This window comes from Cavia porcellus, unplaced genomic scaffold (assembly GCF_034190915.1).
Source record: "Cavia porcellus strain 051 isolate PalLab524CR breed Dunkin Hartley unplaced genomic scaffold, mCavPor4.1 scaffold_10, whole genome shotgun sequence".
NCBI lineage: Eukaryota > Metazoa > Chordata > Mammalia > Rodentia > Caviidae > Cavia > Cavia porcellus.
In genome coordinates, this window is record NW_026947493.1 from 37,272,049 (window position 1) to 37,289,247 (window position 17,199).

The 17,199-nt window shown below is 44.5% G+C and overlaps 1 protein-coding gene across 1 annotated transcript in view; it reads right to left on the reverse strand.

Moving 5' to 3' along the window:
• Positions 1-17,199, reverse strand: part of Il17rd (interleukin 17 receptor D) — a 76,170-nt gene that overhangs the window by 20,264 nt on the left and 38,707 nt on the right. The window contains exons 2-5 of the mRNA XM_003480091.5: positions 13,341-13,398; positions 7,704-7,829; positions 3,335-3,453; positions 2,765-2,885 (exon numbers count right to left, since the gene is read on the reverse strand). Coding sequence (XP_003480139.1) covers positions 2,765-2,885; positions 3,335-3,453; positions 7,704-7,829; positions 13,341-13,398 — 424 coding nt within the window. The remainder of the gene's footprint in view (positions 1-2,764; positions 2,886-3,334; positions 3,454-7,703; positions 7,830-13,340; positions 13,399-17,199) is intronic.

The window sequence follows — 17,199 nt, forward strand, 5'->3', positions numbered from 1 at the left end:
GGCACGGGTTCCAGCTTCCACGCTGAGATTTTATCTGTTCCCGTTATAGCACCGGGACTGCATTTCCAGTTGGTTTCTCTCAGCTTAGTTCATTCCTGGGTCTGCAGGGTATATCTCCCCTTGCTTAGGACTCCTCACACCACACCATTCCTGGATTCTATGCTGGCTGTCTCAGAGAGTCTCCATAGCTGCTATTATCTATCCACCATGTTCTCCCGGAAGTTTAGATAAAGTTTTAATAAACACATCCTTTGCATCCACTGTCTAGTTATAATGTGAAGGCAGAAATTTTATACTATGTGCATAGTCTTTGTTCCATGGAATTGTATTTTAATTCAGAAACTAAAGCCAGTCACTGTGGGGCACACCTATAATCCCAGCACTGGGAAGCTTGACTTGAGAATCTGAGCCAGGAGGATCACTAGCTCAAGTCTCACCTGGGCAGTGCAGAAAGACTCTGTCTCTAAAAAATTATTTTAAGAGGGGTGAAAATGTAACTCAGTGTGAAGGCCATGCATCCAATCCCTATTACACAGAGAGTGGAAGAAAGAAGGAAGGAAGTCAGAGAAGGGGGAGAGAGGAATAAGGCCAGGGAAAATGTGGCTCAGTAGCTCATTTGCCTAACACATATGAAAACCTGGGTTTGATCCCTAAGGAGAAAGGAGAGGGAGACGCAGAGAAACTGCAATAAACTAACTTTGCTGCATAGAAAACTGTCACAGCAAGAATCTGCAGCGGAGCTGAGCTCGGCGGTACACACCTGTAATCATAATGCTCTAAGGAGCTAATTCAAGCCCAGCTCCAGCAGCTTAACCCCCGTCTCAAATTAAAAAAAAAAAAAAAAAAAAAAAGGCTAGGGATGTAGCTCACACCCAGTACCATGAAAGGGTGTGGTGGCGAGGGTATCTGGGCAGGAATATTAAAGAATCAAAGACACACCACATGCACAATGAACAGTGAGGAACTGGGGCCCAGCATGGCCCCTGGTTGAGGGTAAGGACTGCAGAGGGACCGGGGTTGATAGCTTTTTGTTTTTTCAGTTGGTGTTGGTTTGTTTTGCGTAGGGAAGGGTCTCACTATGTAATTCAGGTGCTCTCTGAATTCATTATGTGGCTCAGGCTGGCCTGGAACTCCTAGTGATCCTCTTGCCTCAGCCCCCAACAGAAATATACTTCTGAGGTTCAAATCCCATCTCTAGGCAAGTTCTTTACCTTTTGTGTCACTATACATTTAATAAATATATATGGTTTCCTAATAGGACTATTGACAGAGAGAAAACTATTTGGAAATCATTTAGAACACAGCCTTACACACTAACATGAAAACAATGAAACTTTCTATTAAAAATGGTCTCAAGGATATTACTTAATTTTGTTAATATATTCCTGGCCCCCTTCTTAATAACAAGTCTAAGCTGGGACTGGTTCGTGATCCTGCCTTTTTACCCCAAATCAACTTATACTTTTTATTGCTGAATTAAAAAAAAGTCACCCAGAGGCTGTGCACTAGGAGTCAAAGCCCTGGCCTGCATGTGCTGGGCCAGTATTCTACCACTGGGCTGCACCCAGCCAGCAAAACCACTCTTCTGATAGCTGGCTGGGATTTTATTATTGTTGCTGATTTCAAAGAGTAAAAAATAAAGTTTCAAAACATGATAGAGGATAACAATGGTTAATACATCAAATATGGTTACCTTTAAATTAGTTATACAGAGTACAAGATTACCAGTATTTAATTGTCCAAACAATATTAGCACAAACTGCTCTTTTCAATGAACTAGAGAAATTAGTAGTATATATTTACATATATAAATATAATTTCTTTTAGCTTCCCACACTAGCAGACAATGCAATGCTTACACATGTAAGTCTGATTTATTTCACTTCTACTCATAGTCTCAAGTTGCATCCATTTACCTCTTGAAGTGTCCCGTTTATCCTTCTTTAGAGCTGAGTAGTACTCCATTGTATACAAATACATATTTTTTTATCCATTCCTCAGTCAATGAGCATTTAGGTTGTTTCCAAGATCTGGCTATATTACAAGTTCTGCTGCTATGAACATGGGTGCACATATATCACCGTGGTATGATGTTTTTAATTCTTCTGGGAAGATGCCCAGCAGGGAAATAGCTGGGTAGAACGGGACCTGCAACCTTGGTTTTTGAGGAATCCCCACACGGACATCCACAGTGGCTATACTAGTCTGTACTCCCGCCAACAGTGGAGAAGGGTCCTTTTCTCCCACAGCCCCTCCAGCACCTGGTCCTGGATGATTTCCTGATAACCAGTAGGCTGTTTAAATGAGGCCAAAGCATCTTCAACAAAAATCACCTACCAGGTCTATCCTTGAACAAACTGGGAGTCTCTGGCTGGGTCCACAAAGCCTAATCGGAATTTCTAGAAGTGTGTGGGTAGGATCTTTCCTCCCCACCTACCTGTCTCACCTAGCATTTGGCATGCTCTGTTTTTGGAGGCTGAGAGGGTGTTCCCTCAGTATGCAATTCAGACTGGCCTTGAACCCACAGACGTTCTCCCGCTGCAGACTCCTGAGTGCTGGACTGTAGGTACGTGCCACCACATCTGGCTTTCTCATTTAACAGAAGCTTTATTTCCATTTTTTCCTATGTTTTTTCCTTGTGCCCCCCACACTGTTTCCCTTCTCAGTTGAACATCTGTATAACAGACACTGGAAAATGGGGAGTAAATTAATATGCTTTCCCCTTTTCACCTTCAGGGAAGCAGGCAGGACAGAGCATACTCACCCCGGGTTCTGAAGAAAAATGGGTGGTAATTACTTTCGTTTTTAATGGAAGGGAAAGGGACAATCTTTACAAAGTAATCAGTTTCAAATTTCATATTCAGGAAAGGCTGAGATTCCATTCCCTAAAAAAGGAACAAAAACACATAGATAGGGCATTGAGAAATTATCCACCTACACGAGACCGTCACTGCTACCTTGTATGTCACTCACATGCAATTCTAGAACTGGCTGCAAAAATTCAGGTCTTTTACTACATCGAGTCTGGGTTTAGACCCTGCTCTCTCTGAGTCAGAGTCAGCGGGAGGGGAGGGGAGAATCGTCCATCCAACCCTGCAAAGCAGGCGCCCCAGGATGACCACTGGCCTGTGACCCAGAAGGTATGTTCCCCGAGGTGCTAAGGAATTCCCATCAGGCTTGTCGTGGTGAGGCAGGCTCCACACGATGAGGCTCGGGGAGCCTCCTCATCCTCACCCACAGCTCCTCCTTCTTTAATTTCAGGCTTTCAATAGACCATTCAGATCCCTAGAACAATGGCCTGTCTTGAGGGGCACAGTCCCCAAGTGCGACTTACAGTTCTTTTGAAGCTACTGTTGAGCTGCTTCGGATCCTTTAAAATCAGTTGTTGGCACTGTCTTCCCTCTGACTTCAGCTCTTCCAGTATTACCCGAAATCCTTTTAGGAATTCAAGGCCTAAGCAAAGCAGAATGCTTTCATAAAGAGCAGACTTAATTACTTCTGAATGCGCTTTCCTTTCTCCAAGATCACTGTCCTTTCCACCCACAAATTCGAGGTAAAGGACTTCTGAATTCTACCAGGGATACCTGAGTCCCGAGAGGAAGAGCCCACAGCCTCAGTTCCTGTGAGATGTAGCAGGAGCAGGGGACTTCCTTCCCTGTCCCACCGTTACTAACATGATTACCCTGTAATCAGCCCAGCAGTTCACAAATACCCACTGCCTCTGTGGCCTTGGGGTTCAAAAGACCCAATCAGCATTGGTCACAAAAACCTGCAAAAGGATAGATCATTTCTAGGTTATACAAGGTGCATTCAGCTGAGAATAATTCCCAGCACTGACTAAGAAATAGCCCTAAACCATGTTTCCACTTCAAATTTTAGCTCTGTATTTTTTGGCACATTTCAAAGAGCAACACACAAAATTCCCAACAAAGTGTATGTCTGCACCCAAGGGGTTCCTAGACTTGGGATTAACAGTTTAGAGGAATGCTGATGAGATTTACAAAGCAGTTCTTGCTCTAATCTCGCCTGAAAGGCAGACACCCAAGGGCTGCCAGTGTGTGCTCTTCGCAAAGTCCTCCTCAGTGCCCCAGGCACCCACGGTGCCCCTGAAAGGCTCCAGCCCAGCTTCCTGCCACCTGAGCTTCCCTGCTGCACTTCGACTCCACGCTTTCAAAAGGATTAAGCCCTGACGGCCACAAGAGCCAGCAGCAGCCTCTGTATCCCGTGGAGACTGGAGTGGTCCAACTGCAGCTGGATCCCCAGAGCTGGCCTCAACTGGCAAGATCGATTTCACATTCTTTCTGAACACCAGACAAGGAGACATTTTCAACCCTTCCCTCCCAGGGCAAAAGTAATTACACAGGATGCAATTAACCAGGTGGGAAAATTATTGATGGCAAAGGCCAGGAAAGTCTCTTTCTCTTTCGAGTAGGCTCTCCAATCCTGTAATTACTTGATGAAGAGCACATATTTCATGGCGAGCAGGACAGAGGAGCCATAATTACAGCCTCACATTTTAAGGGCTCTGAATACACAGTGCACATAGGAACCAACTCTTATTTCAATCGCAACGCTTCCTGTGGGGTGACAGCCAGCAGATCCAAGGCTAGAGAGATCCAGAGGTGATGACAAGATACAAGGTGTCTGAACCAACAACTAGTTAGGAAGTCTCACAGGAACCTGCTTCTTGAGTTTAAAAAAAAACAAAACAAAACACAACAATTTTGAAAAACAAAATTCTTAGCATTTATATAAAATTTAACATATGCAATGTTCCCAGCACTATGCTGTAGCTAAGGCCAGGTGACTCTATCCTTTTGCAATTTTTTTAAATTACTTAAAAAACTAATCAGCTGGAGTGGGGCAGGTGGTTATAGTTCTTTTATTTTTAAAAGGTCAGCCTGGGGCTGGGAATGTGGTGGTGTGTGTATCTAAGGTTTTGGGTCCAATCCCTTATACAACAAAAAGAAAAAAAGCCATCTTAAAAATTACTGTCCAGGGGCTGGGAACTAGCTCAATGGCAAAGTGCCTGACTAGCAAGCGCAAAGTTGTGAGTTGATCCTGGGTACCAAAAAAAAAAAAAAAAGTGAGACCTTACCTCAAAAAAAAAAAAAAATTACTACCCCCACACTCAGGAGGCTAAGGCAGGAGGGTTGCTGTGAGGGTGAGGCCAGCCTGAATTACACACAAGACTCTGCCTCAAAAGGCAAAAGAAAACAAAGTATTACTATGCCAAACCTGGGGCTGGGTAAAAACGCAACAAATGAAATTCCTCTGTCACGAGTACACATTTACCCTAATACATTAACCCTGTGTATGCAGTTACATCAGAATGGCAGTTTTAGCAAGTAATGTGGGAAAGGACTTACCTGCTCTCTTTCTTATCATCTAAACTATTACTGTGTCCTAACAAATACAGGAGGAAGGTACTATTATCCCCCATTTACAGATGATCAAATGGAGGTTTAAACACGCTAACTAACTTGCTCAGGGTCACACAGGAATAAAAAGCAGAGGCAGGTTTTGAACCTAGGACATACCTGGCTCTTAGAAATGTATCCCGTAAGCCGAGTACTTTCCTGCCTTCCCAGGTGTGCCTTTACTGGAACCTGACAGAGGCTGTCTATGCGTCCCACCTATAAACCCTCCTCCTCCAGGAAAAGGCCTCTGTCCACTCTCCTGTTCTGCACTTTAGTCCTCCTACCATTCACTGCCTCACACCTCCTACTTTCACCCCCACGAGGGAGCCTAAACCTCGCAGGGCCGCATCCTTACCCGCCTTATTAAGCCTTACATGGATTGCTCTCCTTCCCCATGATGTTAGCTTTGCCCCCATCCCCTGTCAAACTCCCGACCTATTTATGTGGATAGGAAGGCCTGGCTATCTACTCCATCCTCCCCTGCCTGACCCACAATCCAACTCCTGAGAGATCTCTCCTGTTCAGTTTAAGAGGTCCAGGTGTTGGCAGGGTGGATGGTGGAGCACACCTGGAGACTGAGGCAGGAGGACAGCAGAGGGTTTGAGGCCAGCCTGAACTGCACAGTGAGACACCGTCTCCAAAAAAATCCAGACTGTTTTACTTCTCCCTGGCCAAGTTTTGGAAAATGTCTAAAATGGCAATGTCACAGGAAGAGGACTGAGCCCAGGTTTTGATGATCGTAACAGCTGCTCTTGGGGGCACAGTGTTGGACATTCACTGCCCAGGTGGGCAGCTGACCATCAGCCAGGTCTTATCTCTACTTGCTGGAGATTTTGAGAAGAGAGATGAGATTTAAGTGCCTCATGTGAAAAGATCGATTGTAAGCTTCAGCCCTCCCACAATGGCCCTCTCCATGGCCCATGCCTGAGTAGCCCACCCTCTCCTAGGTGTCGGTCACAAGAGGACAAACACAGCGGAACCTGGCCAGGTAATGTAGGCTTGTTTTGTTTTGTTCTATTTTTTGGCTCACACAGTTTTGAAAGTCTCAGTTAGTTGCAAACTTGAAATTTTAACGGTTTCTCATAAAAACCAGAGTTTTCTTGAAAAATCATAAAATGTGCCCATGCTGGGTGGGCACATCTGTAAGACCACTACTAATGCTAATGCCAACCATGGCACTCTGGGATGGACTACAAGCTTTCCTGGCCCTGCCACCCACCTGTCTCCATCTAGTGCTGAGACAAAGAGCCCAGGACTCCAGCGCCTGTCACCACACATGCTGACTTTTCAAACCCGCCTCCCTCTCCCTGTGGTAAGGAAAGAAGCAATGCGTCACACTGTGTAAGCTGTGTGTAACAGTAAACATACACGACAGAGTACAAACTGTCTGTGACGCAGTCATGACACCATCAGGGACAACACAGGGCTGGGAAACAACCCTGGCTCCCTTCCTGCTACTCCCTGAGAGTATGACCTGTGGGTTTTTTGGGGACTGGCAGAGAATTAAGTCATTTCTGCTAGAAACTGTGACACTTCACTTGGGCCTACAGGTGCCCAATACTTAACTGAAAGCGGAGCAAAGCTTGACCTTCCTTTTGTATCCTTTGTTACTGTAAGTCTGGGTGCAGTATCTTCTAGGCTTTGCATTCGGGTATGTTAATCATTTAAAGAGTGTCTATTTACAGGACCTCATGCCAAAAGAAGAGGTTTTCAGGCATATTTAGCTACACACAGAAGTCTCCAGCCACTGTCCTGTTAACACATGCATTGCAGGAAAGATAGAGCCCTACACCACTTAGACCAGTGCCTACCTGCAAACAGAGCCACCCTAAGCCACAAGGATCCCTGAGCCACGAAACAAGGCTGAGATACTGATCACCCAGTGCCTTCTGCCTTTTCAGGTGGGCCAGTATGAAACCCTACATCAGAGTATGCTCCCTCCAGCCACCCAAGCTAGAGTCCTTTCCTATCTTCTCTGTAACTCTTCAATTAAATCAACCCATGGTAGCAGTGATATCTGTGACAAGCTAGCCTCAGTCTCATTCTCACCAAGCCCTGTCTGCCTGGAGGACATCACATGCAGACCCCTCCACTGGGCACTGACGATCCCCCAGTGGACTTTTTCTTTTTGATGTCCAGAGACAGGGCCTCACTATGTAGCCTAGGCTGGCCTCAAACTCCTGCTCTTCCTGCCTCAGCCTCTGAGTGCTGCAATTATAGGCATATACTACCACAGCTTGTTCCCAACCCTTTTTCTCTTTTCCTTGATTTGTGACCACTTACCAAGGGCCCCGGGGGACCAAAGAATGGTGACTGCCACTTGGTCGTGGCACGCATACTGGCTGATGGTGATGTTCTGGGCATCAGCAATCACATGCTTCCCCACTGGATTTAGGTAGGTGGTACAATCTGCAGAGTTGAGAGAATGAGAAGAATTAAACTTTAAATTCATCTCCTCTAGTGACACAGATCAAGTCTGGAGTGGCCAAACCCATTCTATGTCAAGACATGTGCCTGAAAAGCCCAAAAAGGAACTGAGTGTGGTGGGGCACACTTGTAAATCTCAGCACCCTGGGAGGCTGAGGTAGGGGGTACCAACATGACTTTGAAGCCAACCTGGGCTCCATAGTGAATTCAGGGCCAAACTAAATGAGCTCATCTCAAAACTAAACCAAACCGGGGCTGGGGATTTAGCTCAGCGGCATAAGCACCTGCCTTGTAAGCAGGCAGTCGTGAGTTCGATCCCCGGTACCGATAAAAATGAAAAAGACAAAAAAAAAAAAAAAATCATCAAAACTAAACCAAACCAAACCAAACCAACAAACCAAAAAAAAAAAAAAAAAAACCAGTAAAAAGAAAGGTATCACTGCTAAATAGTTTGTGACTACTTTTAAATGAAACATGGAGGGCAAGGTCACTAGCAGGCACAGATCACACAGATGTGAATCCATAGGGCAGTGATGCCTGAGGCCAGCAAAGGCTACACAGTAAAACCCCGACTCAAAAAAAAAAAAAAAAAAGCCAAAGCCAAAGTTCCCAACTGCTCCAAAAACAAAGCCACCTCTGTCTTTTTGTCTGAGCGCAGTGTCATTGTCAGTAGAGCTATCGCCACACAGCAGCTGTGACACACTGCTAAAAACCTTCCAAATCTATAAGTGTCCTACAAGACTGCCAGGAGCCTGTAGCAAGAATCAGTCTGGGATCAGGCAACAGCACCAGCTGTTTGGCCATCTTTTCCAACTTGCAACAGTCTACCTGCCCCAGCTTCCCGAGTGCTGGGATTACAGGAGCGTGTCATCAGCTTAATCAGCTGTCTGTCTTGCAGGGAGAACCAGCACAAATATCCAGCACAGCCACCTCATAATTCTCATGTCAAAGCGCCTCACCTCTTTCTCAGTGATTCAATTTGAACACCCTCCTCTTCCTCTTTTTTTTTTTTAGACAGGCCTCACTATGTAGTTCAGGCTGGCCTTAAACTCACTTACACAGCCCAGGCTGGCTTTAAACTCACAGCAATCTTCCTGCCTCAACCTCCCCAGGTATGTATCACCACCTGGCTGTATACCCTCTGCAGTACCTGCCACAAAAGATCTACATTTTATCCAGGGTCCAAACCCGCAAAGTTTTTTTTTTTTTTTTTTGCTTTGTTTTATAAGTAAAATGTTCATTGAAGGTTGAGTGTGGTGGCACGTGCCTATAATTCCAGTACTCTGGGAGGCCGAGACAGAATGATTCAAGTTCAAACCTAGCCTGGGCAATTTACTGAGACTCTATTTCAAAATTTAAAAAGCCTGGGATATAGCTCAACACAAAGGCCCCGGTTCAATCCCAACAAATTACCCCCCCCCACACACACACACACAAAGTTTATTGGAGACAACTGAAAACCACAAAGCAATGTAAGAACAAGTTTTAAAAAAAAGTCTAACTAACATATTTTCTTACTACCCAGAGAGGTAATTCACTCTCAAAGCAACCAATATGTGCTGCTATCTGGATACAGAGAGGTTTTTGGATTAGAAAGAGAATTAGACATCTGGTACAGTACAAATGAGGAAACTGTGGACAAGAGAGATCAGCTCAGGGATTTAAGAGCCCACTACTGACCAGCTCAGGGGCAGGACCAAGGCAAGCGGCAGCCTTCGAGAGCTCCCCACACTTGTGCCTAGTGTCAGCTCCGAGCATCTTACACTGACACACAGCTGAGAGCAGAGGCGTCCCACCTGCAGAAGTCCAGGCTGAGACCAGCCTCACCCTAAAGATCCGATTCTATCATGCTTGTGACGTTTCAGAATTTTCCTCTCTTGAGGCCCACAGTGTAAGAGAAACTTTGATTTAACTGTGAAAAGGTGCACAACTAAAAACGAATCATGGTTTTCTTTCTTTTGTTCTTTCTCTTTCTGTAGCAGGCTCTCACTGTACAGTCCAGGCTGGCCTCAAATCAGCAGTCTCCCTCCCTCACCCTCCTACGTGCTGAGACCACAAGTGTGTGCCACCACATCCGGGTCTCTGTTCACTCCTAATGCCAAAATTAATACTCTTTGGTTTTCTGTAAATACAATTATGCAACTAAAAAGCCCAAGAATTTTTAAAAATGCATTATAACATACTCAGAATTGTCCATCAGAGAAACAGGGCAAAAGGAAGCAAAGAGACTCAGGGAATTCGGTTATGACTTGATAGTAAGACATTCTTTTGTAACATTAAATGACAAAAGAACAGCAAAATAAGACTTTGTAGTTAATGCTGGCGAAAACTTGGTAATTGGTTCTCAGTTATTTCAAACAGAACTACTGGCTAGTCAGTTGAGCAATAAAAGGAACTTCTTATAAAAGAAAAATATGTCTTTCAATGGGAAACAGTGAGTATATTTTTTACACAGCCTGCACTTAATTATTAACAAGTCTAAACTTTTGGATTCTGGTTACAAAAAAACTTTATGCCCAAATGACATTTTGCCAAAATGCAACGGAGCTTCAAACATTTCAGGATTCACTGTGAGCTGTGAGTTAAATTCTAATTAAATACTACAGAATCAAGAAGAAAGTAATGACTAAGAGACAGGCATAGGCATGTGGGCCCAAAAATTCAGTACACGGACAGGGATGTAGCTCAGTGGCAGAGTCCGCCTGGCAAGTGTGAGATTGTGAGCTCAATTCCCAGTACCAAAACAATTTCAGTATAGTGAAAACAACAATACTGATAATCTTAAGCTTTACAGGAAAATAGATCCTTTTTTCATAAACCCATATATTAAATTAGGCAAATGCCTGTTCATAGCCAGAATTTTCTGAACTTTTGAATGTAATATAAGATCTGCTAAGACTAAAGGCATGTATTAGAAATTAACTCTCTGACTCAAAGAATGATCCCTCACACATGTCTTTACTTAGCTAGACAAAGTGTCATGGACTTGCAAATCTTTCATTGCCATCACAGCATTTAACCAGAACACACACATCACAGTGAAGTGTCTGAGTTCTGTGTAAGGCCTAACCTAAAATAGTCTTGTTAGCAACTGTGGGCATGAATTTAACTCACAGATCTTAAAATTGTTAGAATACAGCCATAACCTCAAACCCCCTGGTTAACTGTTCCGTCAACTTGAATAAGAAATACCTGATTGGCTTAGCACAGTTCTGGGTGTGGCTGAATGGATTTACGGAAGGTGGAAGACCCACCCTGGATATGTCTGGCACCAACCAATCAGCTTATAGCCTCAATGAAATTAAAAAAGGGAAACGGAATAAAAGAAGCTCTGCTTCCATTTCTTTGGAGGAGCTCCTCACCTGGGAGGTCTCACCCTCACCTGGGACAGACATCTTTCTTTGTTTTCTTGTTTTTTTTTTTTTTGTCTTTTTCCTTTTTATCGGTACCAGGGATCGAACCCACGACTGCCTGTTTCCAAGGCAGGTACTTATGCCGCTGAGCTAAATCCCCAGCCCCCAAAGGACAGACATCTTTCTGCTGGCTTCCAGTGCAGACCATCAGCCTCCTACATCAGACTTGGAGGAGACTCCACAGTGAGCACCAACCTGCACTTAGACCCTGGGGTCCCCAGCAGCCAAGAGGCAGACAGCCCTTTTGCACTCTTCCACACTTGACTGCCAGTGACCATGAGAAGCCCACCCTATAATTCTCGTATTTAGACATCTTCTGTTCAATCTTGTTCTCAGGCTGGGAATGTAGCTTTAGGTAGAGCACTTCCCTAGGGTGTACAACACTCTGGGTTCAATCCCCACACCACTCACCCGCCCACACACACAAAATCTGTTTCTCTAGTGAACACTACCTGATACACTTTGCTTTACTAGTGACCATTCCCAGGGCACTCCCTCCATGTGACCTAAACCATTTGCTAACACTGATTCATGATCTTCTCCAATCCAAGATGTAAATCCAGTAACTGGGGTACTCCAATGGGTCAAGCTTACTCTTGTCATTTTTATATATAAATTACAACTCAGGAGGCTAAAATGCCCACAATTCTATATAATTACTTCCTTGGGAATGAAATCAGATGCATAAAGGGAATCCTATAAACCTGACCAAAAAAAGCACCCTGAGTCTGAGATACAGCTCAGTGGCACAGCATCTGTCTGGCAGGCACAAGGTCTGAGTTTGATTCCTGGTACAAAAAAAAAGACAAGACAAAAAAGAAATGAAAAAGGGCCCTTGCCATATTTTTAGAGAACAATCCAGTCAGAGATAAAGAGGGACACATTTTGATAAGAGGACAAAAAAGGATGCTTATATGACTCAATTGCTACTGCACTAACTTCTAGTATCAAGAGCTACCTTTGCCTGAGTACTGAAGGAAGATCAGGTACCAAGATGAGCAGACACAGGCCTTGCTTCATTTAGAAAGCTAATTTTGTGGGGCTGGGGATTTAGCTCAGCGGCATAAGCACCTGCCTTGCAAGCAGGCGGTCGTGGATTTGATCCCCGGTACCAATAAAAAATGAAAAAGACAAAAAAAAAAGAAAGCTGATTTTGTTGTTGTTTTTCCCAGTGCTAGGGATCAAATCCAGAGTCTCACCTGCATGCTAGGCACATAACTCTACCACAGCACTACCCTTAGCCCCAATCATCTTTATTTTGAGCAACAAAAAGTCACCTGCACACACAGCTGAGTACCTGGGCCCAAGACGGAGACTGCAAACTGAAGATTCCTAAACACATCTGAACAAAGAGCAAGTTGGCCCACTCTGTGTGTGTGAAAGTGTTTAAATAAATGCTGGTACAGTGATACATTGGTTCACAGACACTTCTGTTCACAAACTTAGGATGGGGTGGCAAAGAACTGCAGCCACACAAATGCTAATGTGGTCATCCTCCCCAAAACCTTGAAACAAATTAAGTTTGTGAACCAAAGTACCACTACTAAAAAATAAAATGAAATAAAATAAAAATTTGCACATATGCACAGAACAACGGGCAACTTTCCAGCAGCAATTCTTGCAAACCAATCTGGTCATGTTCAGTGGGAATTCAAGACTACAGCCTTGAATCAGAAGTCACTGCTCCTTTCAAACCAGACACAAGCTGCCCTGGTCTGCCAGTTTCTACATCTCCCAAGCATCCTGCATTTGGGCAGCGTGGTTCCTTCATCCCCTGGCAGGTCCTCCAAGTATTTGTGTTTTTGTTCTTAAGGACACAGCGATATCTCTCAGAACTCAAGGAAAGTCTTTAATACCTAACTTTCTGAACACTTGACCTATGAAAGACACTTGACGAATAAGTTCCCAAAGAAGTCAGTGGCTTCATCAAGAATGAGCTGTTTATCTATGGACAGACCTGAACAGATTCAGAAAATTCTTCAGCCCCAGGACCTGCCTTCCTGTCCTTGATTCAGCACAACTGAATAAGCTGTAGATTATGGAGAGGGTTCCCTTCTCTGCAGCCAGGCCCGTTACTTACTGTCGTATCTGAAGGTGACGTTGTGCAGCCCGCTGTTCCTGCTGGCTGGCCCTACTCCCTGTGGGAAAACAAGAGAACATGATGCACAGTGGAGCCAATTTAATCTCCCAGCACAAAGCCCATGGAGTCTAAATGCATGAAATGCTGGCTACTGAGGCAAAGGTGGGGCCAGTCTTAGAGCATCATCTGTCCCCTTCCCCCGTACCATTCCCCCCTTCCCCCTACTCTCAAGCCCAAGACATCCCCAACTGCCCGGCCTCAGGGATCAGGGATCACTGCCCACAAGATAACAGGAGTAGGCTGTTTTGTGTTTGGGGGCTAGATAATTCATCAGCAGGTAAAACTGGGAGCAAGACCAGGGCAGCCAGCTGGAGTCCTCTGAGTTGGATCTGTGTTGAGTTCTGATTGGTTGTAAAAGTTGCCTACCAGACAGCCGGATCCAAAGCTCTATTAGGACAGGACAGATAGGCAATTCCTCAAGTCCAAAGAAACCAGTTTCTCATTACAAAAGCAGGAATGAGTGTGGAAATAAGCCATTACTTTTAATGAGAAGCCTTCATTGCATCCATACTATGCTTGGGATACACAGGGTGGGGTCATAAAAGAAAAAGACTCTAAAAGGTCCTACTCCTAACTCTTGGTGAGGTGGTCATTAGCCATCTGCACCCTAATGGAAGGGTAAGGAATGGGCCAGGCTTCCCCTTCCAATCATAGCGTCCACAGAGGGAGGGACGGAAGCCTCCTGCTACCCACCTTTTCCTACCCATTGCTTATCCATCAAGGGGAAGCCAGCTACATAGCCCTACTGGCTCAAATTTAACTGTTTCTCTAATAATCTGCAAATGTGCCATTCAGTATTAATTGCAGAATTCTCTAAAACCGTTAACTTTGAAGTGCCAAATGATGGGAAAGTATTCTAACCACAACTGCTAAAGTTAAGAAGAAGGATGTCAGAGGAAACCATACACTGGCAGCTTGGTATTTTTTTTTTTTCCTTTTTATTGGTACCGGGGATCTAACTCACGACCGCCTGCTTGCAAGGCCAGTGCTTATGCCGCTGAGCTAAATCCCTAGCCCTGGCAGCTTGGTATTTAATGGGCAGTTGTTACTCTAAGACACAATGTGGAGAATATTTCTCATGGGATCCAGGGTTTCAACTCACAATCCCATCACATCCATGTATTACAGGCATGTTCAGTGCTGCTTATCCTGAAACCAGGCATGCCCACTAAAACCATATCCCTGAGGCCAGATATACATGGGCCTTGTACAGCTGTGCAGGAGGGGGACGGACACCACCAAACCCCCCGCCCCACACACACACTCTACAGTGAGCGATAACTAGCAGTGTGCTATGGTTTGTGTTCGGATGCTCCCACCAAGCCACATGCAATCATGGAGGCAGCTGTATCTAGTGTTTGTGATTGGTGTGTTGTCTAGCCCTGGGATTGGTGGTTTGAGTGCTGCACCTGCCCAGGGATGGATCTGGCATACAAATAAGGGAAGAAAGAAGGTTTGGTGTTTTCTTTCTTCTTTTGTCCTTTTTGCTCTCCTTTGTGGCCACCATGAATGGTTGCCCCTCAGGCACACCACCGTGCCTTGGAACCAGCTGAATATGGACTGAAATCTCCAAAAACTGTAAGCTAAATAAACCTTCTCTTCCTTCATGTTGGGTGTCATGTATTTTGTCTCAGCAATGAAAGAAAAGTAACCAAGACAAAGAGATATAAAACCTAAACCAACATGGAGTCCTAGCCTCGGATCTGTTGGGACTCCCTTTTTTCCTAGTTCAACTTCCTTCTTTGGTTTCCTCCTCCGACCTTTTTTCACTCATATGTAAGATGCCAGAACACTTTACCTGAATTGAAACTTTGGAAAGTACTCTTATTTTATTAGAATCTCAAAAGCAGTTAGGCGTGCAGACACACATGTGTAATCCCAAAATGAAGCAGGATTACCCTAAGTGTGAGGCCAGCCTGGGCTACATAGTGAGAACCTGTGTCTAAAAAACAAACAAACAAAGCAAATATATATATATGCAGAGATCTGATTAAAAACAAGCAGAAGACAGGAAGAAGACAGTGCAATCCCCACAACCCTCTGAGAACATCTGAAACCAAAGCTAAACTACACTTTTGTGCTCCCTTTAGGACAGAAACTCACTCCCCCTCTACAATCAGCCCAACATTATGCTAGTTATGGGGGTGAACAAAACACCTCCTGTCCCTCCTTACAGAATAAAGTAACATGGTGCTCATCGTTTCTGAGAAGAGTAACTCAACTTCAAATCAAATCCTGGCCCTTTAGTTGGCAAAACAGAAATATGTCACTAAAGTTAAAGAGCTAGCTGCAGACAAATGTATGGTTCATGGAACGCCTCAAAGTAGCCCCTGAACACCAACGTGTGAAGAATAAGGGGCTACATACCAGATGTCTAACAGGAGAAGGATTACTGAACAGGAAAATAGAACAGCACCATGGAAGGGGAAAGATGTAATCTAGAGCCCAAGCTGGGTGCCTCCAGTTGGTGATCAAAGGAAAACCACTCTACTTTACGGGATGTGAGTCTGCTCAAATATTTGGTTTCTTCTTAACAGAATGTGCACAGCTTTCATCTGGGAAAGGAGTTTGAGGACCACATGAAGCCATGTAGAGGAAACCTTTTTCAAAAAGGAAATACATTCCATTTCATAGCATTTTCCAAGATACACAGCAATTCTGATAGCCAATCACCTTACTTGTAGAATTTGGTCAGCTTGGGGCTAGGGATTTAGCTCAGTGGCGTAAGCGCCTGCCTTGCAAGTGTGCGATCATGAGTTCGATCCCTGGTACCGATTAAAATGAAAAAGACAAAAAAAACAATTTGGTCAGCTTTTCTGGTACTCCTATTGCCCTTCTATCTGTAGCTTTTGCTACCTGTTTCATTAATATGTATATACCAGCATGTTTTGAACAGGTATTTACGGTGTAGGGCAATGAAACTCCCAACCTACTGGATGTCTAATACAAGTTCATCTTCTCTAAAATCAAAGAATGGAGGTTAGAACAATGGAGGTTAACAGCAGAATACATTTATTGAGAGAAAGAAAGCTGTGTGACAGAGAGACCGAAAGGGTCCCAAGTGGGTTGCCAAAGACTCTGTCTTCTCTAGGGGTTTTTGTAAAATCACAAAGTGAAGCTCATCTAAAGTGAGGAAGACATGGGAACTCACAAGCAGGCATGAGGTGGGACAGAACTATGGCCAACCAATGAGATCAGTTGCTAAGGTAAAACTGATTAAAACAAGGAACAAATGGGGAAGTGAATCATGTAGCAAGTGGGCATGCTTAAAAACGAGTGACTCTTAGGGTTGGCATGGTGACTCCTGGCTTTCTCAGCAAGATAGAGACCTATTTAGAATATCAACTCCTGATGCTTATCCTTGAGAAATATATGGGTGCATTTGATTTATCTTTTGTCTTGAAGTCTGGCCCAAGGAGGTGTTTGTCTCCCCCACAGTTGCAAGGTATCTGGCCTTCTACACTGGCTCATTTGAGGACCTAGCCTGTCTTGATTGTTTATAATATTTCTATCTAACTTATTTACTGGGCACTTCCAACGGCTAACACATTGTGGAGAGGAGATAAAGATAGTGAGATGCACACGCAGACGTCAATCCCTCCAAAGTCTCTGGAACTGTCAAGGGAGCCCAGTGAGCTGGCCACAGGTAGTGAAGCTTGCACACAGCATCCATCCACTTCCGCTCATTAGTTCAGCCTGTCCTAAGCCAGGTCCAGCTCTTAAGCAGCTTTGGCTATCAAACTGAACTCCAGGCATGCACATGTATGCCCACTCCCCTGCTCCTAGCCCCCAGTGAGTG